This window comes from Pseudochaenichthys georgianus, chromosome 14 (assembly GCF_902827115.2).
Source record: "Pseudochaenichthys georgianus chromosome 14, fPseGeo1.2, whole genome shotgun sequence".
Classification (NCBI taxonomy): domain Eukaryota; kingdom Metazoa; phylum Chordata; class Actinopteri; order Perciformes; family Channichthyidae; genus Pseudochaenichthys; species Pseudochaenichthys georgianus.
The window spans coordinates 33,445,339-33,470,281 of NC_047516.1; the positions used below are offsets into that span (position 1 = coordinate 33,445,339).

General features: G+C 41.5%; 1 protein-coding gene across 1 annotated transcript; it reads right to left on the reverse strand.

Moving 5' to 3' along the window:
- On the reverse strand, positions 1-19,601 carry sim2 (SIM bHLH transcription factor 2). Its single transcript, XM_034099799.1, has 11 exons — positions 19,412-19,601; positions 12,621-12,703; positions 10,478-10,567; positions 10,163-10,271; positions 8,895-8,980; positions 6,142-6,341; positions 5,776-5,882; positions 2,310-2,457; positions 1,608-1,761; positions 1,201-1,492; positions 1-566 (listed from the first exon to the last, which is right to left on the reverse strand). The coding sequence occupies exons 1-11, from the start codon at positions 19,584-19,586 to the stop codon at positions 1-3; spliced, it is 2,010 nt and encodes a 669-aa protein (XP_033955690.1). The 5' UTR covers positions 19,587-19,601.
- Positions 19,602-24,943: the final 5,342 nt, after the last annotated feature.

A 24,943-nucleotide genomic window follows, 5' to 3' on the forward strand; every position in this document is an offset into this window, starting at 1 on the left:
TCACCTCTCGTTGGTGATGATCACCGATGTGCCGATGTAATGTGGGATCTCTCTGTGGCTCTCCGGAGACGAGCCGACGCTGTGAGGGTCCGTCAGGTGGCTCAGCGTGGTCCCAGAGCCGTGTTTACCCAGCACTTTATGGAAGTTCATAGACATGTATGGAGCCTGGGCCCCACCCCCCAACGTCCTCCTGTCCTCCTCTGCAGACCTGTGCTGATGAGGAGCAGCCCCGTCAGCAGGGTGGGGGTATCCTGCAGCTGGGGGGCAGTAAGGGGCCTCCATCATACACAGCCTCCTCCTCTGCTCCAGCCCCACGCCGCTGAGCAGGGGACAGGGGGGGCCCCGCTCACCTGAAGCCCCCTCATGGTGGAGCGCCTGGTTTGAAGCTTTACTGTCTCTGGTGCCGTGAAGACGGGGGTGGGAACAAACGTCAGACACCTCTCTGTGGACCAGTGTGTAATGTTCGTAGGGCTCTTCCTTCAGCCTGCTGCTGGAATGTGAGGTGTTGGAACAATCCGGATAGATGTCATCAGAGAACCTGCGCTCAGCTGCCAGCCCCCCGGGGTCTGGGGAGGGAAACACAACTCAGCAGTAGAAACTACACCTGAACTGCTGCAGCAACAGGAGCGGACAGTGTTCAGGAACATACTTTTAATTTAAAAAAACAGCAGTGGGTTTATGAGTTAGAAGAGAGATACATTTTTTACCAATCAGGTTTGATAAAAACCTAGGGTTGAATGAGGAATCACGTATAATACCTATGTAATCTTCTATCTTCGTTTGAATAAAGCCTTTGATACCATAGATATATCTATTTTTCTTTTGTGACTGTTTTGTAGTCCATTGGCTTCATGTATTCAAAAGTCATTGTAATATGACCTCCTCGTATCCATGTTTAAAAATAGTGATATAGAAAGGATTTCTATCTCTAGTTGAATACTCATTGTTGCCCTATCTGATGATACCTTACTGTATTTGAAAAGAGATGCAACTCAAGTAAATATTACAATAAGAAATATTGATGATCTGACATAGATGTAGATGTCATTTAACCAGATGTTGTGATCAATGGTCATGAGCTGAGATGAGAGAGTCCGGGTTAAATATCATTTATAAAGGAAACACGTCTATGAATCTATGATTGTCTTTAAATTAAGTTTAATTGTTGTAACGATGACAACCATTGGATAAACAGTGTACCTGTGTATTTGTTAGGTGCGGGGGGGCTGCTGATGTTCCACCCCACAGAGCCTCTGACGTGCTGAGTCAGCTGAGAGGGGGGGGAGGAGCGAGGCAACGGGCTCTGAGGGCTGTAGGGGTAGTGCAGGGTCAGGTTGTAGGGGGGGCCGCAGGGCACCTGGCCGGCCTCAGGGCTCAAGCTGGAGCTCTTCTCCCTGCAGGGGGTCAGGGGGTACTGGGATCTCTCCTTCCACACCCCCCTCTGTAAGGAGCAGGTGGAGCGGTCTGGCTGGAAGAGGCTAGCAGCCTCCTGATGCCCACAAACACAGTTACACACTGAAGATCTGAATTACATTTCTCTTTTAAGATGGGGCTCAAATCATTTCCCTTACCTTTTGTTTACTCAGCAGGCCGGCAGGAAGTCCCGCCTCAGGATAGGGAGCTGCTCTTACTTTGGGCTTTATCTTGACTGCTTTGGTTCGGAGGTGTTTGCGGGGGTCCTGAGTGGAGGACAGACTGACACAGGGCTTACTGGCTCGACTCTGGTCTTCAGATAACAGCAGCTCCTTGCCTTCAACTTCACTGTGTGGAAACAGGCAGTCTTTCAATGGTGGAATATAACTAAATACATGTATCAAAGAACTAAGTAAGATGTTGAGATACTTTTCATGTTATGATACCTTATGCTTTTACTTAACTACATTTTGGAGGATTTTCTTTAACTTACTCTACTACATAACAAACAAATGTATGTATGGAAACAGAAAATAAAATAAAAAAACATCATTATGTATTATTATAGTTTCATTTACCCAGCAGTATATCAAGTCATTTAAATAATCCCCACCAGTACCATATGCAACATTGACATTAATGCAATTAAAACATATTTTAAATCTGATACTACTGAAACATTTGCACTTTTACTTTTTGTACTTGAAGTATATTTTGATGCCAATACTTTTGTACTTTAACTACGATTTGAATGCAGGACCTTTACTTGTAACAAAGGATAATTCACACTTGAGTATTACTTCTTACACCTCTGATGTCTTTGTTCTGTTTTAACTGGAGGTTTAATTTGGAGAAATAGGAGGTGGAGAAATAGGAGGTGGAGGACATCTACTCACGTGAGGACGTAGTTCACACTGACGATGCAGTGAGGCCTGGAGGAGCGGCTGTTGTGCACAATGGTGGCGTAGCTCTGCACCCACACCCAGCCTCCATGCTTCGATAACATGCGGTAGTACTTGGTGGTGACCTGACCCTTAACCAGCACTACAGGAAACACAGAGATCAGAATTAAACAGAGACATTGTCAAATCTGACATCAGGGCATTAGAATCATACAGGAAGAGCCTCTTTATAAACTAGCATTGCACAACGCTCATTCAAAAAAAGAATAGAGAAAAAGTTCAACAGAGTGTAACTTTAGACTCCTGTGGACAATAGAAACAAGCTGTGACATAACATTGACATATTATTTGTTTAGTTTACATGGGGAACTCTAGAGATGCAACGATTTCAATTTAAAACAAAAACCTGACCTGCAAAATCTGAGTTTTTAGTTTTTAAATTAACAGTAGGTTCACACATATAGAAAATAGAATATACTATAGACTGGTCTGTTTATGTATACCAATATCCAGTGGCGAGCAGTGACTTTTATACCTAGGCCCTCTGACCCCCACCCCTTCCCTCGACCAAAAAAAACCAAAACGTTATTACGTCACACGGTATACTTCAGCGGAATATCAAAACATCGGCCCGGGGTGCAAAACGCATCAATGACAGCGACACCCTACCACACAAAACAACACCTGTAAATAACCCAATTTGTGTTCTTTGAAATTGAAAAGGATATTGCATTGTGTTTGTTACTTTCGTTGCAGTTGTAAGTCTTAAGTGTAATTTGGCATGCTTTTATTTTAAAGGCGAGTTTACGCTGTTGACAGGAAGTTATTGTTGCTATGGAAACAAGAAAAGCTTCACAGCGGGCGGAACTTGTCATAAAGTCCGCGATAATAAAACCCACCCATTTAGAGGGAAGATATTATTGGTGAGCCCTCCGTGAACAGCAGGACCACCAATCAGCTCCTGTCTTCACAGGAACTCGCAGAGACGGCTAAAGGAGCTTCTTTCATTTAACCCTTCACATTCAAACAGAAACTGAATAGGCAGATTCGAAGGATTTATTTCTTTGGAAATGTTATTTTAAATACAATTTAAATCAAGTTATTCTGGTAAAACTAATGAAAAATATAAGTAAAAAAATATTTTAAACATTTTTCTTTTTTTTTTAATGTTTTTAAATATTATTTTGTAGAATATCTTAGGCCCTCAGAGAGGGCCTAGAAGGCCCTGACGGCTCACCACTGCCAAGTTCTACAAACACATCATTGCAAACTTGCACATTTTTTAGTAGAGCCAAAACCCGGCCTTCAAACTGGTCACTAAAGACCTGGAAGATTATGCCCGCCTACTGTTTTTACAGCTTTTAACACAGCCTAACCACATCTCTCTGTTTTGATCAAAGCAGCCCTGAAGCTCCAGGAACTCGTCAGTCTTTTTTCTACTCCTTCCAATCTAAGTGATCCAAGACATCTACACCTACATCATCTCCCAGCTCACTGATAGAGCCGGGGACTCGTCCACTGGCAGATGAGAGAGAGAATCTCCGGTCTTGTCCTCGGAGAAGCTGTTCACCACCGAACTCAAGAAAGGTTTAATCGTTCTAAATCAGGAAGAGAGGCATCTCAAGGTCTGTTTGACCTGGTCCAAAGAGGGAGAAGGGTCGCCGACCATTCCATTGGGTCCTGAATCATCGCGGTTGAAAGTACATGTGATTCTTTGTCTAAACAATACCTTCTATAATCGTGTAACTGATGTCATTACAAAAGCACTGACGACCACACTTGGATATGGACACTTCGATCGCATCTAGTAAAGTATCAGCCCTGTCTGCAGGCCTGAAGTTTACCACTTCACTTTATTAATCATTACTGATATCACAGTCAAGAACACGTTCCCTTTTCTACTGATCTCTTCTGCTCTCAAGGGGCTGTATTGTCTTTCCATGTTTGACATCGGAAATGCATTTCATCTCAGATAGATGCACTGAAAAAACAGAAACGTTGACTTTAAGTGTATTCAGACCCGGCGCCAGAACACATCTACAGAGAGGGCATATGATTTTCATGGGAGGGCACACAAAACCGTCATGTGCCGCGGCCAGTGGCGGCGCCAGAGATTTTCTTTTGGGGGTGCTGTGGGGTAGCTTGACGTTTCATAGAGGTTGCTCAAACATGTAGGTTTTCCCATTAATGTACCAGTGGAATGTTCTACTGCAACACTCCCCACACGCACATAGTACAGCCGCGACTGTTACAATGAAGGCTCGGTAATCAGCTCACGGCATATAGGTGTAAGCAGGGGTAAAGTGCTATTTTTTGTAAGGGGGGGGGGACCTAACCTCCTCTAGGGGGCAGAGGTCGCGTTAACCGAATATTTTCCGTCTATGACGGATCTTTTTTAACAATGACGGAAAAATCTGAAAGCAGTCTGTCATTTTGACGGATTAGAACAAGCTCGGAACAGCGCCAAAGTTTCCCCGCAGCGAGGCTCCGGTGTTTAGCATGCCTGCCAAAAAGGAAATGATACCGTTTCCAAACCCAACTTTTCCGTACAAATCATTGAAATGTCTGTGAGTTTTGGCTTTACGCTGTGCGCACTCCCGCGAGGTGCAGTGGGCATGCATAACACGGCGCTAACAGTTCACGAGCGTGCGCCCCGCCCCTTGTTGACAGTTCAAGACTGTGCTCTCTCCCCCCCCCTCCCCACCCGATTGACAGTTCTCTCTCTCTCTCTCTCTCTCTCCCACCCCCCCCCAAGAGTGTAAAGACCGACGGGTAATACTGAATTTTGACGTACATTTTACGATCCTGTCCGTCAAAATGACGGATTTTTTTTAAATGATTGAAGTCAAACGCATCAATCTGGTGCACTTTGAGAGCAACATTAAGAGATCTATGGATACATCTCTCAACACCCAGATGAAACACAACTGTAAGCAGATTTATTTTTCTTTATGGATATTTTACAAATATATAATATGTATTACTCTTATATTAGGGCCTGGTCCTCCCTGGCCCTCCCACTGCACCGGGTGTGAGTGTATTGTCAACAAATTTCACATAAATAATATTAAGTTTAAATTACAAATATTAGGTGAAACTTAATATTAGTACATTTAATTAAAGTCAATTTTTCAGTTTTTCTTATGTGTAATGTGGGATTGTTATGAAAAGTAAGACTGCATTTAACACACCCAGTGGACATTATATGTATCTGGTTAAGCACCATCTGGTTAAGCACCATTTTTGAATGATATCTTAGGAGACCTGATTGATTAAGGCTATTACTCGACAACTTGCTCTCCACAGCCACCTATGGAACTGTATATTTTTCCTGTCAGTGATGTGGTTTGCTTGCTGTTTTTCTGAGCCATTACATTATTTATTCATTCATTGTTGATTTGTAACTGAACTTGGACTTACCCTCCCACCAAATTCTGACCAAGGAAGTTGGAGGACTCACATAAATGGTGAGCGTAGCGCAGATGGAAGACGTCACAGGCGTGGATGTGGTGGTAGAGGGTCTTCTCTATCAGGTCCTGAGGCTCATATCCTGTCAGCTCTGCCACCCTGGCTCCAGCACAGAGGAGAGAGGACACAATCACAGTCAGTTCAACTTAACAATCCAGCAGTCCAAATATTTTAAAACAGATCATTTGATATGCTTAGAACATGTTATATTATGCATGTGTTGTAGGAGGGATTTGTTGTTACCATAGATTCTGATTATATGTGATGGTTCTCATGATCAATACAGAGACCAGCAGGATATCACCATATCATGGCTTTCATCTTTCTCTACAACTGCTCAGCAAAGCTTCTCTCCTACCTTGTGTCCAAGAAAATGAGTTTCAGGTCCAGGCTGGCCCGGAACATGAACATGTTGCTGTGGAGTTTGATCTCTGTGATACCACTGGGGGGCAGGGAGTGGCCGACGGCCACCAGACCCACAGTCTGATAGCTGGATTCATACAGGGCCATGTCCATCATGTACTGACGCACTTTCAGGTAGCCGCTGCAGTGGATGACCTGGGAACCACAGCAGGACATCAGGGTCATTCAACGGTTCAGAGGGACAGAGAGAGTGCATCTTCTGCTGCCAGTTGACCAAGGAGTTTGAAACTAAAACAATATAATCTAACAATGTTCAGAATTTAAGTGAACAAACTCAACATATTATTTATTTATTCAAGCATTTGTTACTCAAATTCCAAAATGCAACTCATATGTATGGAGGCATTATTGCAGCCACGTTCCGTTTACCCAGCTGGCCCTTTCTGCTCCATGTGTTGTGTTGTGTTCATATAAAGCAAGGGTGTCAAACTCAATTTCATCGCGGGCCACATCAGCATTATGGTTGCACTCAAAGGGCCGGTTGTAACTTTAAGACTATATAAAAATACATATATAAATATATCATATATATAAAATAATGTATTATATTACATAATTGCCTCTGCATTGGATTATCATCGGATAGGGTAATAACTTCATAATTAACTACGTTTGAAAGCAGAAGTCTAGGGCAAATAATTGCAAGTCTTTTCAGTGTGTATGTCCCAAAATGATTTAAAAAGAAAAGCCAAATTCTGGAGAAAAAATAAATAGAAGTGACATTTTGAAATAAAAATCTAATTCTGAGAAAAAGGAATTCTATGAAAAAATGGATATTTTGAAGAAAAAAAGGCAAATTCTGAGGAAAATGTCATATTTGAGATGCATTGTGGGACATGTAGTTAATGGGCAACGTGCTTCTGTAGCATGTAACCGTATAAGAAACATATTATATTCTTTGCAAGCTCTTGTGGGGCCACATAAAATGAAGTCGCGGGCCGAATGTGGCCCCCGGGCCTTGAGTTTGACACCCCTGAAAGCAAGGCACACACCTCCTTTAGAGGGTGTGCTACCACCCAATTGGTAGTGAATGCATTGATGTGTTTCTGATGCTTGAGATGATAATAGCGTTTTGGAAAGTGTCAGCAAAGAATTCATATTTTTTTAGATGGAACATGATAGACATGTTCTGCAGGTTGTCATGTGACTGATTAAAGCAGAGCTTCCAAAATACCAATTATACATTTGTACATGTTTTATTAAAATGTTTGTTTCTGATGTGAGAGCCAGGGCAACTCCGCTACAGCCACATGTTTACGATATAGTGTTAACATAACTGTTCAGAGATAAGATAAGTTTAAAAGCGTAACAAAACACCAGCATATATAAATCAATGAGCAAACACATCCTTCATGCATCCACTTCTCTGCCAGTTTGACATAAATATGGATTTGAAACAAGCCAACATTAAAAACTATTTTCTTCAGTGCTGTATCTGTCTGTTTATGTGCTGTTTATGAAACGGGTTGTATTTCTCGCATATAGCCCGTTCGTTCACACGAGGCCGTAACGGAACCACGGACACGGACCCCGCAAACGATCCCAAGGTGGATAGATCTGCAAACGGAACGCTCTGGGGGGCAAACGGCTCAGTGTGTACGCTCTATACGATCATTTCCTGATAACGATGAAGCCATAGCCCCGCCTCTCCCCACCTCTGCTGCTCACTGCTGTAGCATGGTCAGTAGCAACAACCGTTTGCGTTCTCGTTTAGTCTCTGCCTACTCTTTCACCTGTTGCACGGTAAATCACGAGAGGCCAGAGGTGGGAGAAGTAGTAATCTTGTACTTAATTAAAAGTAGAAGTACCAGAGTGTAGGACTAATCTATTACAAGTAAAAGTCCCTCATTTAAAAGTAGTAACATCAACATATACTTAAAGTACCAAAAGTAAAAGTAGTCGTTGTGCAGACTGGTCCATTTCAGAATAATATATATGATATGTTTTATAATGATTGATCATGAAAGTGTTCTCAAAGCTGGTGAAGGTGCAGCTAGTTTGAATGACTTTGTAGACTGCAGGGTAGCTGGTGGATTTACTCCAGGTGGAACTAAAGTCTGATTCAACACTTGATTAGATTTCACATCATTATCCAAATCTGTAAAGTAAAAGGTATTAAATACATGTAGCGGAGGAAAAGTACACCATTTACCTCTGAACTGTAGTGGAATAGAAGTACAACGTAGCTTAAAATGATAATACTCAAGTGAAGTACCTAAGTATCTGAAAATGGTACTTAAGAACAGTACTTGAGTAAATGTACTTAGTTACTTCCCACCTCTGCGAGAGGCTCTATTTATTGAGGTGATTGGACAAACATCTGACTATTGAAGAGCTTTTACTGTCTGAGTATTCCTCAACGTCCAAAGCGTGGGCTCAGTCCAACAGGCTGCTGATCACACATTCATTGTTTCTGAACCAATTTTAAATTAAATCTCTTGCAGTCCCTCAGTTAACCAAGAGCTTATAGTGTGTGTGTGTGTGTGTGTGTGTGTGTGTGTGTGTGTGTGTGTGTGTGTGTGTGTGTGTGTGTGTGTGTGTGTGTGTGTGTGTGTGTGTGTGTGTGTGTGTGTGTGTGTGTGTGTGTGTGTGTGTGTGTGTGTGTGTGTGTGTGTGTGTGTGTGTGTGTGTGTGTGTGTGTGTGTGTGTGTGTGTGTGTGTGTGTGTGTATACAGTGGCTGCACCTACCTTGTATCCCCCACAGGTCAGTCCTGCATTCCGTTTAGCAAGTACACACTTCATCCTCAAGAAGAAGGAGCGCTCTAATTCATACTCTGTCACACAAACACACAAAACAGAGGCATTACCAACATGATGTCCACCAACAAGTGTATTGTGTTTTTACAAAACATTATCCCAGTCATTTCTTTCTCCTTAAATGATCAAAACCTTCACCTATTTGTTTTGACATCAAGTGTGCCCCTGCCCCTTACATAACAGCAGTTAGCTCTACCAGGGCAGTAACCCCAAGCCTAACCCAAATGAATAACTATAAACACCTCCGAGACACAATCTGAAAACATTTCGTGATGCTGACACATGGAAATGTATTTATTTTGCAGTCGCATTAGTAACAAAATAACTGGTGATTGAGGTACAATGGAAGCCATACTGTAAGCACACATGTGATGCTTTTGAAAATGACTCCCCTTACTGACAGATGAATAAAGTCTGTATTGCTCCTCCTTAGCAAAATAATAATTTCCTAAAATTCTCCAGCATGGAAAAAACCTGACAGGTATCACTTCAAGGTCTGTCTCTAATATATGCCTGTCTCAAATAATGGGTCTCCGTGTTGTTGAGATGCATTTGTGTACCAGGGTTTTAGGCAACAGGGGCGCATCTTACTTCCAGCGTGCGCACTCATACCAAAATGTTAAAGTGATGCCAGACGTCAAAAACTGTAGAATTACCCCAACAATATGAAAAGCATGTCAGACGGTATAGACAGCTTAGTTTTTATGGAGCTCCGTCGTCGCGTTGTTGTTTACGTCCGCGGCGCCATCGTGTATACGGGCACGATGGCGTGCTCTCGCCAGAATTGATATATCTTATAAACAAGATCAGCGCCACAGTAAAGCTCATACTATATCATTCTTGAAAAAAACCAGATGTACAGTACTGTTGCAGTTCCTGTTCTAAACGGGCTCTGGTACTTCTATTCCCAGAACCACCGCAAAGTGTGATCGGATGAATGGTTGCCAAAAAAAGGACTTAGAAATATGACCTGTAAATCCCAGGCTTTCTGTCTTTATCTGTTGTTGATGTGGTATTGTCAAGAAGGTAACCTGAGATTTGGAAACAATTGGCGAGAAGTGAGACATTGACCTTGAATAGTTAGGGTTAGGGTTAGGGTTAGGGTTAGGGAGGGTCAGCGAGTCCTGTCAGAGTTTCAGACAGACCGGTTGGACCACAGCATCTGAACAAGAGCCTGGAGCCGGAGGGTGTTTTAGTACCTGGAGAGAAGTGATGGTGGGGGGGCTGGCAGAGACTCAGCACTGCTGTCATCTCATCATGGTCCGATGGGTGGATGTACTCAAATATACTGTTTCCGGTCAGCTCCACCTGCAACACACACATTTCCAGCAAGTGAGCACCGATATGTCTTTATAACTAACTTTCCAAAATCAAGACATAAGACAGAAAAGTATTGAGTCCATGAACAAATAATAGTCAATTCCATTTCTGTCACGTGATGAATGTGTGTGAGCAGTACTCGTTATAAGTTACATTCTCTTGTTCTTAAACAAGGAGGTCAGGAGGAGAGTTACCTGGGAGAGGCCCAGGTGGACCGATGCCGTCTCAGAGATGTACATGATCTTTCCATCAGAGGCCACAACAAACACGAAGCCATCCAGAGTCTGAGGGAGCGCAAACAAGTCAGTACTGTTAAACGCAAACATTTTCTTATATCTTTATTTAAAAACACTAACATCTAGGAGTGTATGAGACGAAATACATGTCTGAAAATGGGTTAATATATCTGGTATAAATAAAGGCTACACAAATCATAGCGCAAATACAAAAGGTGGGAACATTGCAAATAATCAGCGGCTCATTTCTTCTCACTTCTCTGCACACTGAACTGGAACTGCGTAAACAAGCGTTCTGTTTTTATTGCATGGTGAAATTGCAAGATAAATTCTGTCAAAATATTCAAGTATATTAACATCATTTAAAATATGTGCGGTGAACTATTTAATTTATATTTGATTTGGGAAATGTAATTTAATATTTGATAAATTATACATTCATTTATAATTAAGCACTTTGTAACTTTATTTTAAAGGTGCTGACCTTATGTAATTATTATTGTTATTATTATTGTTCCAAATGCAGCTTTTAAGGGCACGAAATGTGTGCGAGAATTCATTATTTGAGGGTACAAAAATGAACGTGTGCTGAACTCTAAACTCTTAAGCTGCGGCCACACGTGGACGAATTTGGTCGTTTGCGTTACTGTTTAGTGTCGTATAGACCGTTCGTCCTCGTGTGGCCGCAGCCTTATTCAGCACTTTCTGTTCCCAGGAGCACATTCTGTACCTCAGCCTCTGCATCACTTTAGCAGGCCTATTGTGCTCGACACTTATCATTACACCATAAATATATGTATTAGAAAGTGACAGCACTGAGTAATATGTAACAGAACCCAACTCAAGCTGATGTCTCTTTTAAAGCCGGAACATGCTGCAGATATCTATGGTGATCATTGTACTGTGTGCCGTTTTACTTCGCATTTGTAATATTCTTAGAATAACCATCTGCAGTTAAATAACACGTCCAGGCCATGAATACAATGGAAGTAGAAATGAAGAAGTGCTAAGAATCACTAAGAATGGGAATAAACAGCAGATCAGGTGGCTTGAAAGCATGCTATGTGATTTTAAAAGATATTTGGATGGAGCACGGAATGCATTCTGAGTACACACACACACACACACACACACACACACACACACACACACCACACACACACACACACACACACACACACACACACACACACACACACACACACACACTCACTCACTCTCACACACACACACACACCACACACTCACTCACTCACTCACTCACTCACTCACTCACTCACTCACACACACACACACACCACACACACACACACACACACACACACACACACACACACTCACACTCACAGACACACACACACACACACACACACACACACACACACACACTCACACACGCTCACACACACACGCACACGCACACGCACACACTCACTCACTCACACACACACACACACACACACACACACACACACACACACACACACTCACACACAACACACACACACTCACTCACTCACACACACACACACACACACACTCACACACAACACACACACACACACGCACACGCACACACTTATAACAAAACCAATCAACCACGGCGATGCAATCTCAAAAAGGGGGCAAGACTCCTGCTGGTTTGAGCAATAGCAAGCCAGGCCATCTATATCCTACTGCACAGGCTTTAGATTAGTGAAACCATACTAAGGGCTACAGACTACGTTGATTTTTTAAATGTATTTTATTTGCCAAGGTGCAGTAGAAATAAGTTGGTTTTCACACTGCGATAGAAGACTTTCTTATCACCTGAAAGTTTAAATTGTTGTATTTATTTTAGATGAATGAAGAAGCCCACCATCTTGATAATTCTTTTAATTTCAAATGTAATTGCAGCTAATGTTTTGGCCAGATTTAAGCATCTTTGCTGCTGTTTGTGACCCCCACTCTAAGGCATCACCCAGTTAAGCAGCATTGTATTAGCATAGCATACACATGCATAGCATCTGGTAGCTACAGTATAGCAGCAGTTGCATGCAGCATATCACAGCATCCCTCAGCAGGGTACTGAAGCGGTGCAGCGTGGTGTTCAGGTACTGACTTGTAAAAGGTGAGAGCCCAGCTCTTTAGCCATGCTGTCCAGAGGACTGCACCTTGAGGTCTGACCCCATCCTTCACCCAGACCTACAGAGAGAGACACAGGAGAGACAGTCAGGGAGACAAACAGACACACATATCATGCACGAGACAAACACACACTCACTGGGATACACAATCAACATGCACGTTTGACATTGTGCACATTTAGGGTAAAAGAGAGCAGCTGTCATCTTTTGCAAGGTCATTGGAAAACAGGAATACATTGAACTTTGACCCTTATTATTCCGCCTTCCACTATACCCTTACTCAATAAGACTTCCACCGTCTCGGTGAAATATGTGAGTAAAACAAGACATAACTTAAGAGCATGTGGTACCAGGTTGCAAATGTTATTGTAATATTTTACATATATTTAATGACATGTTAATAACTGACACTTTTATCCAAAGCGACTGACATGCAGTCCTGTAGAATGCCTACGGGAGCATTAGGGGTTAAGTATCTGGCCCAGGCACACATGTTGACTGCAGGGGATCGAAGTACCACTGACCCACTGATTGCTAGACGCTTCAGCTGCACATTAAATGATATCATAATACAAATCAATCAATCCCAGGTCACAGCAACTCCACACAAAGATGCAGGGCAACTGCATGAGGTCCAATCCAAGCCACACCATTGATTCATGAGAAAAGGAAGACATGAGAACAATGTGACAGCAGGCCAGAAGGGAAAGTAATCTGCCTGCTGACTATTCTTAGAAGTCAAATTTAACTGGTGGAAATACTCAAACAGGAACATTCTTGCATATCTAACCTGCTATATTTCCCACAAATGTTGCAATTGTGACGATGAGTCATGTTATCTTTGCTCTCCCCAGCTCCATGTGGAGACTCAGGCCAACAAGCACCTCTCCTGTTCCTGTTGGGATGGCCTCTGCAGAGACTGAAGGCTGCCATCTGCTACGTGAGGTCAAGCTATGTGAATCTCAAACCGGTTCAAGTTCCACAAATGAATTTAAATTCACCTCCAGTGTATTGGACTGAGGATGTAACTATGTGCATGCAGAGATACCACTAGAAGTCATTCCGTTTTGGACCTATTTCGGTTGATTTGACCTCTTTATCAGCCACAACAATATTGACCTGGTCAGGCTTGTCAGGCTTACAGTTAGCTGGCCATGAATACAACGAATACAAACCAGTGAACCATTCGGCCTCTTTCCAGTCAGTGAACCTGCTGTCCGCTGCTGGCGTGAAGAAGGATCAGACGGATAAGGACGAATTCATGGCAACTATATGATTCCCAAGTGATGTCTTTTTCCCTGTTCAGACGGTGGGCCCGCTCTTTATAACTTAATCTGACAACACGGCTGAGAGAACCACAGCTGTTCATGGTAATATGCAGATATATACAGATAGGTTTGAAAAGCCCTCCACACCATTTATTTCCACTTCTTGAGGCAAGGCAAGGCAAGTGTATTTATATAGCCCCTTTCAGCACCAGGCAATTCAAGGTGCTTTACAAAAATGAAAGACATTCAGACAAAGGCATTTAAAAACAGTAAAAGATAATAAAAGAAACATTAAAACAAAAACAAAAAATGAAAGACATTAAGAAAATGGCATTTAAAATCAGTCATTAAAAAGAAAAGCTAATAAAATAAACATCAAAAGATAAAAGTTACAGTGCAGTCTAAGATATGAATAGTTCAATTATTTCGGTTCTTGATTTTTTATTTATTCACAGAACCTCCCTTTGGAAATCCCAACATTTCCGTCCTGATTGTTCATTTAGACTGATTGTTTTCACCATGTTATGCTCGCATGACATCCACAATCGGACCCTCAGGAGGGTGTACTAGCCCCCTACTCTGCTTTGCGTTCCATAACAAAGTCTTTAAGTGTTACCTGAACACCCCGTGTTACCAAAACACTATGTTTCACCCGTCGGTGCTGTGATACTTGTTCCTCAGTACAACTCACCCAAAAACTGATCGTAAACCCTGGCTACGACGGATATCCCAAATATCCTACTTTCGAGCAGTCCCTCTCATAAATGTCATGGAGAAATTAATTAAGTTTAAATTTAAAACATTAAAAGAAAAAAATGCATGGATAAAAGTTACAGTGCAGTCTAAGATATGAATAGTTCAATTAAAAGCAGCGACAAAAAGAAAAGTCTTCAGCCTGGATTTAAAAGTAGTCAGAGTTGCAGCGGACCTGCAGGTTTCTGGGAGTTTGTTCCAGATATTTGGAGCATAATAACTGAACGCTGCTTTACCATGTTTAGTTCTGACTCTGGGGACAGAAAGCTGACCAGTCCCTGTACATACAGTATACAGTATACATACTGTATGTACTTAGTATACATACAGTACTATGTATACTGTATAGTGCATTACTTTGAGCATATAGGAACTGAATATTGGCACTGAATATAAAGATGGTGTTCTGATTTTTGCAAATCATCCAATACATATAATTCCAGGTCGTGCAGGCTGCGGCACATTTCCATTAGCAATCAATCTCACACACAGTTTTACAGTGTTTCCTCAAATGTTTCCTCATGGCCCAGAGGGATGGAGGACTCGACGAGACCCAATTATTCTATAAGTAAGCAGGAGTATATGTCTCACTCATTGGAAGTATGATTTTGCGTTAAGTTATTATTTAAAGAACAACACTATAAAGTGTGGTTGAAGCTAGGTATGTCCATGAGTATCACATACTTCTACCTGGGGAAGAACTCTTCTGAGGAGAGGCACAGAACTGAGACATGCTTTGTGAAACAATGGCCTCTCCGTTTGTTGGGAGACTTTTCAGTCGACCAAGCCCACTTTTTGCTTTAGGCTGAGGTCAAAAGAAATAAAGAGCTTTAAAAAAGGCACATATTGTAGAAAACAGTGCTGTCAGCAGGAAGGGCTGAGGGTTGCTGCTTGACACTGTTCATCTGAACTCTTTTGTCAGTATTGAGACGGATGACGGCCAAGCTATTTCTTGCTCATTCTTTACAATGCATACGGTATAGGTCATCATTATTTTAGGATCTGTAAAAAGTGTTACTTCTTAGTGTCAATAACATTGAGTTGTTCTGTTCTGAGTCACAAATACCTCTCAGCTTCCCGTAGCGGTCCTTTACCCAAACACCAAAGCACTGATAGCAGTCCGAGTGCTCCACACTGGGGGTATATTGTACAATCGGTGATGCATCACGTATGATCAGATTCTATAGGCAAAGGGTGAATTTAAAAGCTAAATAAACACATATGTGCACACTTTTTAATATTGCCCAACTTTGAGTTGAGAAAAGCAAATAATAATAATATTTTAGAAGCCGACGTGGATATAAAGTGTTTTTACTGAATCATTGCCTGCAGAAGGTTGTTCTGAAAGCCTGACAGAATGTTTCTGCTAAAGGTCAGATTGTTGAACGAACTATTCTCTTCACATCAATGGTAAGATCATACGAGAGCTGCTGGAATACTGACACTGATTTCAGGTTGCAAAGAAAAAGGATATGACACCACCAAAGCTAAACATGCATTCATTTTCTATTTTGGGGAAAATGGCCAATTTATTAATTTACAATTTAGCAACAATTCTAAAGTCATAGCATTGAAAAATAGAATTAGCAAAAGGCTACTTATACTTTGACCTATGAAACTGCTTTAAGTGTGTTCCCGTTTTGTTAAGTTGTGTCAGGTGCAGGTCTGACCGTCTCACTGATTCATTTGACTGATGTGTTTTTTTTTTGTATATTAAACGTAAAACCATAAAACGCGAAATATATTTTATATTTTAAGGTTTTACATATTGATATGTTTTTGACTGCAAAAGTAACTAGTATTTACTACAGCTCTACATTGTACTAATAAAGGATTTTAGCAAATACTTTGATATCTGCGAATTACATAATTATGTCTATGGAATTATGACTTAATTAAATATTACTTCTTTTTGGTCTTCAGTAAGAAATTCACTTTTTTGAAACCTTACATTGAAAAACGTTTTTTATCCAGAAAAAGAAAAAAACAAAAAAAAATGCTATGCTTTTCCTTAACAACGATCATTTCTGAGTAGCTTTAAAAATATTAGATTAATTATGTCGCCTTAATTCTAAAAAAATAATTATGTTAATGTTTGCTTTCTAAATCTAATTGGTATATGACGTTAGGTGTATTCCTTATGTTAGTCCAACCATAATAAAGCTTTACCAAAATATCAAAAGTCTAAAATATGACCAACATTTATGAATGTAGGCTAATTAAAACAATAATACAATACAATACAATTATATGCCAAAACTAAGCAACAGAAGGCCCTTTAATAAGTCGCCATTCAGTCCATAGTTCTTATCTTAATATTGCCCGTTTTTTTCAGGGGGTGGGGGTATTTATTATTCTATTTATTTGTGAAACACTGTTTATCAAAAGCACTGACATGTCCCAGCAGCAGAGTACAGCTCCAGGCAGCCTCTGTGCTCCGGCGGGTCCGCTTCTAGCTTGGTTACAAATATACAAAATAATAAATAGCCTATCCCCTGCTTTTTAAGAAACAACATGTCTGGCTTTGGGATACTGCTGTGCTGTCCCTCGGCTGGTAATGGCCAACTCAATGGAAATGGTCCTTGATCAACAAATGAAAAAGCATTAAATAGGCTACATATTGTTGAAGCTGGTAGGATATGGCTACCATGTAATATTTGCAGGCTACACTTGGGTGGGCATGTTCTTCTTCTTTAAACCAGATGGCAAAGTAGGCCTAACAACGCACTAAATGAAGTGCGTGTCTGTGTGTGTTACAGCCTGTCCCGGCGCTCTGCATTATGGGGCTTTATTAAGATTACATGGCTCTAAAATAATCCACCGCAAATGGATCCATGCCTTCCTGATCCTTATAGGCTATCTCCCGTTCGGATCACGGAGCCGGCCGGTGTCTCCGCGGCGGCCCGGGAACAGGTCCTCCTGCCGCCCCCTCTCTGAGGCGGCCCAGGGAGCAGGGCCTCCTGCCGGCCCCTCTCTGGAGCAGGTCCTAGAGCCGGCCCCTCTCTATAGGCGGCCCGGGAGCAGGTCCTCCTGCCGGCCCCTCTCTGGAGCAGGTCCCACAGCAGGCACCTCTCTATAGGCGGCCCGGGAGCAGGTCCTCATGCCGGCCCCTCTCTATATGCGGACGGGGGGGCCTCCTGCCGGCCCCTCTCTATAGGCGGCCCGGGAACAGGTCCTCCTGCCGGCCCCTCTCTGAGGCGGCCCGGGAGCAGGTCCTCCTGCCGGCCCCTCTCTGGAGCAGGTCCCACAGCAGGCCCCTCTCTATAGGCGGCCCGGGAGCAGGTCCTCATGCCGGCCCCTCTCTATATGCGGCCCGGGAGGGCCTCCTGCCGGCCGCTCTCTGAGGTGGCCCGGCCACAGGGCCCGTGTGTTCACTCTGACTTTATGAGTGATGACAGAGAGGAAGGGCAGTGTTTTCCTGCCCTCTAACCTGCCCCACTGCGGCTCTCTGCGGCCTAATGAAATAATTCACCTTGATGAATGAGTGAGGTGGCTAAAGTAGACACCATGCTTTTAATCAGAGGGGGAAATAAGACCACCACTTCACTGACACCTCCATTACCAAAGCTGCTGGAACAGCCCGGATTATGATGGAGTGAAGGAGCACACGGAGAGCAGACTCATAATAATAATAGTAATAAAAAAGGGCTACAAATAAAAACATTTAATGGATAATTAAGTCACAAGGACAGAGGAAAAGTGTCCTGCCAACTGCAATAACACTTTACAACTCGCCATGGCTGGCAGAGAACTGACAGCTCCAGTTTATATTTTGTTGATAGCCTATTTCACAACTTCATATACTGCACATTCGTATCTAATTTAATATGCCATCATCACAGTCAACTTGTATATTTTCTACTCTTTTTCAGTTTAATTTCTATTTTTCAAATGTTTCCATTTAGGCTATAATGTTTATTTCTAATGAATGTACCTTGTATGTATATGCTTCTGTAGCAACAAAACAATACATTGGATAAATAAAGTAAATGTTATCTTTTTATCTACATCCCTCAAAACTCTTAAGGTTCCCCCTTTTTTTAAGCAAGCTCTCTCGGTGAAAACGGTCTGCAAAGGGTTTATATATGAGATTTGTTTTAACGTTTTCAACTTGTATTTAAAACTGTATTTAAATGTGATAACATGAGGCACCCGTCACAAAAGGCTTGTTGGATATATAAATGGTTACTAAATCATTTACTTTGGAATCTATTAACATGAAAAACATCAGGTTTACCACGCTCCTAAAATCCCTTTGCTGTATTAGAAAACAATTAAATTATGTATTGATATAGCAATTGTGTATAAATACCTTTTCTCCTCATTTTTATATTAATCAAGCAATTGTGAGACACCGTATAAAAGCTTAGATATTAGAGGATAAAAGTCAAACTGAATTCCTTATTTATTTTCTTACACATATAAACCATAATGAAAAGTGATATGCTTTATACATAGGCTAGTGAACAATCATAAATGTAGTTATATATTTGCATTTTAGTGTGGTGTAGGCCTTATATCCTATACACAATTAAAACGCAACTAATTCAATAAAGTCCGTCATTTTTGATATTTCAATCGACTACTTTATAGCCTGCATTGAGGGTGTATTATAGGGCAACATGTTTTATCTTATTGCTGTATGGTTGTTGCTTCTTCTCGGTGTCTGAATGTCAATGGGCCCTGCCGATACAGTGATATAATAATCAGTACAATAATAACCCCATCCCTCCGGTGGTCCCTACCGTCGGGGAACACGGCCCGCATCTTGAGGTAGCTGCTGGTCAGCCGGATGATGGAGGCCTTGTCCAGCTGGGAGGTGATGGCTCCGGGCAGAGGCAGCAGCTTGGCCAGCTCGTAGAACTCTCCGTTCTCCTTCTCTCTGCGCGTCTTCGCCGCGTTCTTGCACTTTTCCTTCATCTCCGGAAGTTTCAGATAAAAGATTCTTGCATAAAAGTAAGTCTCCGCGGAGCTGTTTAAACTCATATAACAAACCAGCCACAGTTGTGTTACTGACGGAGGGAAGAGTGCTCCTCCAGACACACAACTTCAGCAGGATCCAGAGACTTTGCGCCGCCGCTCAGCGCACTCCGGACATCAGAGAGATGAGGCGGGCACGGGTCGGAACCATTATTAAAGCTCGGTTCCCAGCCTCACCTGCTTTTAACAGCAAGGTGCAGAAAGCTGAACGCCACGTCCACTGTGCCGACACTTCTCCACCGTGTGTTCATCCACCAGATCAATCCGCTGCTCTACGGACAATGCGCCAACACCGCTGACACAAGACGAGATGCACTGAACCACCCTCAGACCCCTCTCTCTCTCTCTCTCGCTCTCTCTCTCTCTCTCTCTCTCTCTCTCTCTCTCTCTCTCTCTCTCTCTCTCTCTCTCTCTCTCTCTCTCTCTCTCTCTCTCTCTCTCTCACACATTGCACATTAAAACAACACACTTAAAATATGTAAAACACAACATTATGAGTAAAAGCAGTTCTACTGGTGAGGTTTGATTTGTGATTTGAATGAAGACAGCGATGGAGAAGGCTCTGGCCCTCATCTGGTGCTTTGAACCAGGTGGTTGGCTCTGAGGCCTGTGTGTGTGCGCGCGCGCGCGTGTGTGTGTGTGCGTGTGTGTGTAGTCTGATGTGGTGAAGATCTCTGTGGTCTCCTAACGGGATTTTATCAGAAAGTGAACCTCTGGGTGTGTAACAACTCTTCTTTACGCTATGGCACTCTGTATTTACAGATCAGACAATAAATGAAAGCACTGTGGATTGCTCTATCCAGGTTTCGAGTTCAATGTTTAATGTTTTATTCTGCTTCTGTACATGTCCATGAAGAACATCACGTTTTGAAATCTGCAGTACAAATGATCACTGCTTAAATACATTCAACACCACAAAGTGTTTTATACATCCTATTTAATCCTTATATATAAAACCCAGTACTACAATGCCCTAATTCTGTACAGCAAGAATAAAATATATCTTGTCGCCCCATTGATGACGATGCAAACGTTTATTTAATAATTATACTCTGCAATCAGTCACTGTCTGTCTATATCTAACTTACACTTTACAACTTGGTTAATCACGCCTATGGAGCGGAGGGAAAATGTTCCTCGCGCTCCTGAAGGCAGCTTTCATAAGAGAGTAATCAGTCCATTTATTTGCATTGGCTGTAATAGTCTGGCTATCACTTTCTGCAGGCTGTCAGTGTTGATGGATGAACATTGCTCCAGCTGTGGAGGAAACTCTCCCCAGGACACACTGTGCACTTCTACACCTCCTGAGTCTCAATCAGGAGGAGTACAACTGTTTCTTCTTGTTGTTTTGGATGTCAGGACTCTACATTCCTGCTACTGTATATATTCTGAGGGAGCAATTTAGTGGAACCACCAATTAAAACACCTCTCAATTTAATTCAATTTAACTGGACCACACACAAAATGAAAGGAAGACATTTTGATGTTTGTCGGGGGTCCTTCTGTGTTCTTCCCCTTGCATCTTAATATTTGTTTGACAATTATTGTATGCACTTTGATACCTTACAATAAAAGTACAAAAACACATAACGTTCATGTTGCTGACCTGCTGACACTAAAATGGGTATCTCTGCACCACAGAGTTGAGCCAATGGAGGTTATGAACATTATGAATGTCAGACAGGTGAGATAAGCAATGCTCTACACTGAAATGTTGACATTAATTAAATGTATTACGTCAACAAATGTCACATACCTTGATTAAGTTAGTTGAAAGCAATTATTAAGTTGAACCTATTTTGAACATATTTTTGCTTTAGACTTATTAACGTATTGCTTTCAACTAACTCAATACAGTTATGTGCTTTTTTAAAGAACTTCAACTTAATTAAAGTCAACGGTTCAGTTTTTTTCAGAAGTCCTGTTAGTGATAAGTGGAATGTCACATTTCTTTTTGTGCTTTCTTCTCTCTTCTTGTTTTAAATATAATTACAAAAACATTTGGAAGAATGAACTGAATGCACCCCACCACCATGTTCACCAAAGTTCGATATTTTTATTTATTGGGAAGTTCGAAGTTAGGTATTATTGTTGTTTTCTATACAGTAATATTCAGTATACAGCTACTGCTTGTTAAGAGTCCTGTAAACAGAACATTAATACCACACCATTATTTTCTTTCATTTTAACTCCATATTTCAAAAATCACCATTTGCACATAACATTACCATTTATTTGTATTGTCATGGCGCCCTCTGGTGGAGATCCTGCACATGTCTGTTTTGACAATTACCATTTGCTCCAAGCAGGCCAACACAAACTCATGGAGCTACACTGAAATGTAAGGTCCAATCGAGGGTCTTTATTCATTTGGTTATGGGATGTCGGCGGCGGCATCAACGTCCCCTGTATACCATTGTCCTGAAGTTGTTAACTGCCTGTATACCAGCAGGTCTTCCTCCTGAAGAGGATTTAATTATTACGTTACAATTAGAACTCCAACAGAAGTCTCCTGTTTGATTGATTGGTGTGTTTTGGAGCAACAAGTTTGGGGAAAAGTGAAGCCTAAAAAGTGCCATGTCATCATGGCACACAGGATAGCAGGCAAACAGAGTATGTTTGGCTGCTGGCGCATTTGTTACAGCATTCATGGTAAAAAGCCCATTTCACAGCTACAATTCAACAGAAGGTCATATATTCAACAACTTGTGAAAGCAAACATCCTTTCATACAGGCTATAATACAAGTTTACTTCTTAATACATCTCAAATATGTCCTTTAACATCTATTATCAAGGAGTTTTCACAAATTCACACTTAAATTGTTGTGCACTTTCACTATTGGTTTACAGAAGAGCCTGTAATCATTTCTTTAGGGTTATATGCAACAGGCCCACAGGACAACGTGGATGATGAGACTCACTGATACTGCAGGACACCCAACGTTTCCATGATGACAGAAGAAGAAGACCTGACTGTGACTGATCGGAGGAAGACTGAAGACAGAACAAGGTGGTCCACAAAGTAAGTAAAGCTCTGCAGAAATAACATTGTTTTGTTTGCACTGGTAGTCAACAACTGGCTAATTTGCAACAACAACGACGATGATGAGGAGCTTCCTAAACCCATCTGTGCAGAGGAAGTTCTTCTTGTGTTGGTGTGTTTGTGAAGCTCCTCACACACCCCGACGAATCTCCGTGCACAAATCAAGACGGACAAGAAAGACCCTGACAAACCATGATATTGTGAACTGTACTTTGGGGCTTTAATCAAATGGACTCAATGCAACTTGATCCATGTTATCTGTCAGATACTTGACCCTCAGCACCCTCAGTACTCTCAGTACCCTCAGTACCCTCAGTACCCTGAGTACTCTCAGTACCCTCAGTACCCTCAGCACCCTCAGTACCCTCAGTACCCTCAGTACCCTGAGTACTCTCAGTACCCTCAGTACCCTCAGCACCCTCAGTACTCTCAGTACCCTCAGTACCCTCAGTACCCTCAGTACTCTCAGTACCCTCAGTACCCTCAGCACCCTCAGTACCCTCAGTACCCTCAGTACCCTCAGGGTTAACATGAAACTTCTTAAACACTGATTCCACTGAAGGTCTCAAATCAAATGCTTCCAGTCATTTTCTCCACAAAAGGTCTGAGTGCTCTGGATAACTTCGGGCCTTTTCACATCAGATCATGTGACAGATTTAAGTTTCAACTGAGTCAGAGTTAGGTTTCTTGTAGTCCATACACATAATTTGCAGTGGTTTATTGATGCACACATTACACAGTAAGAGCAACATTTAGAGAAATACGTTTTATTAAAAATAAGTGTATGAGGAAACTATTATAAAAACATAAAAAGGGTAAAATAAACATAATTATTCAAAAACAATACAAATATGACAAATGACTGCGAACATACGTATACTGACAGATCAGGGACTGGAACAAATGTCACAATGAAAACTGGAAGCACTTCAGAATGTGCTGTTTACTCACTGCAACAGATGTCTAACAACGCTACAGGTGAATAAAACAAATACAAATAAATATCACCATAAAACCTCGGTTGATAAATGTAGACTGGTGACTCAATATGAATAGGGGAAACTAACATGCAATGCATACAGTAGGCGTCACCGCTTTGCATTAGGAACATAGTTTTCCATTTTGAACCTCTAAGTTTTGCCAAAGGGATAAGATGAGTTCTGTAATAATTAATGATGGCTAAATATAATACTCAAGCCCCTCACACAAAAGCAGCTTTCTGAAAGAATAGTGCATTTTGCAAATCAGATGTTGAATGCTGCAGAACACAGAGCTGTGCTGTGAGTTTTAACGGTGTGTTCATTGTTAGAAAATTGTACAACAACCACACTGCTGTATCATGTTCATTGTCATCTTAACTAATATGGGATTTTCGCCTAGAACTGTGTGGTGCTTCACTCGCAGTACTCCCAACACACTGGCCTTTCTTTTATAACAATATAAAACATTTCCTTTGGTGATGGTGAATAAAGAGTGTTAGAGATTTAGTAGGCTGTCTGGTTATTTGAAACATTCTCCTTGTCCTCTGCTGTTATAGAAGACACCTTTCTCTATACCACTAATACCTGTTGGTGCTCAGACTAGTCAAGCACACTCAGCTAAACACCGCCATCTAGCGGGCAAGTGAAACCATTACATCTTCACAAAGAGGGATATTCTCCCGGAGTTTAATGCTGAAAGAACAGTTATTAACTCTAATGAAGTAAATAATCATTGAATTATTGTTTGAGAAGCCGCACCATTAAAGTCTGAAAATTACCATTATTGTGGATTAACATTTTTGTCCCTAAAAGTTTTAAATCTGATTTTGAGGTGAGATTATTCTATGGATTCTAAAGTCAAGTATATGAATTTTGAACCCATACTTCAAAGCTAACACAGACGAAGTATCCTGAATATAAAAATTAAGAGAATAGAAACAAGTTAAAATATCCGTACTCCTCTCTCTGCAGGTTTGATTGGAACCATTTCCTGCTGAAGAAATATTCCCTCCTCACAAATCCCATGTTTACCTTAGTTTACACTGACTGGACAATGTTATAAATGTTGCTTCTTTATTTGCAACAAAATCGCTTTGATGCAGTTATCATACAGATTTGTATTTTATTATCACATATTTATAAAAAATAAATAAGTACACCATGGTATGATAACTCACATCATTCAAACAATCCTTCAAAACTCACGATTCATTCTTGCCTTCAACTCCTAATCCAACCCCTCGCCCTTATTCCACCATAGTTTAGCACTTTT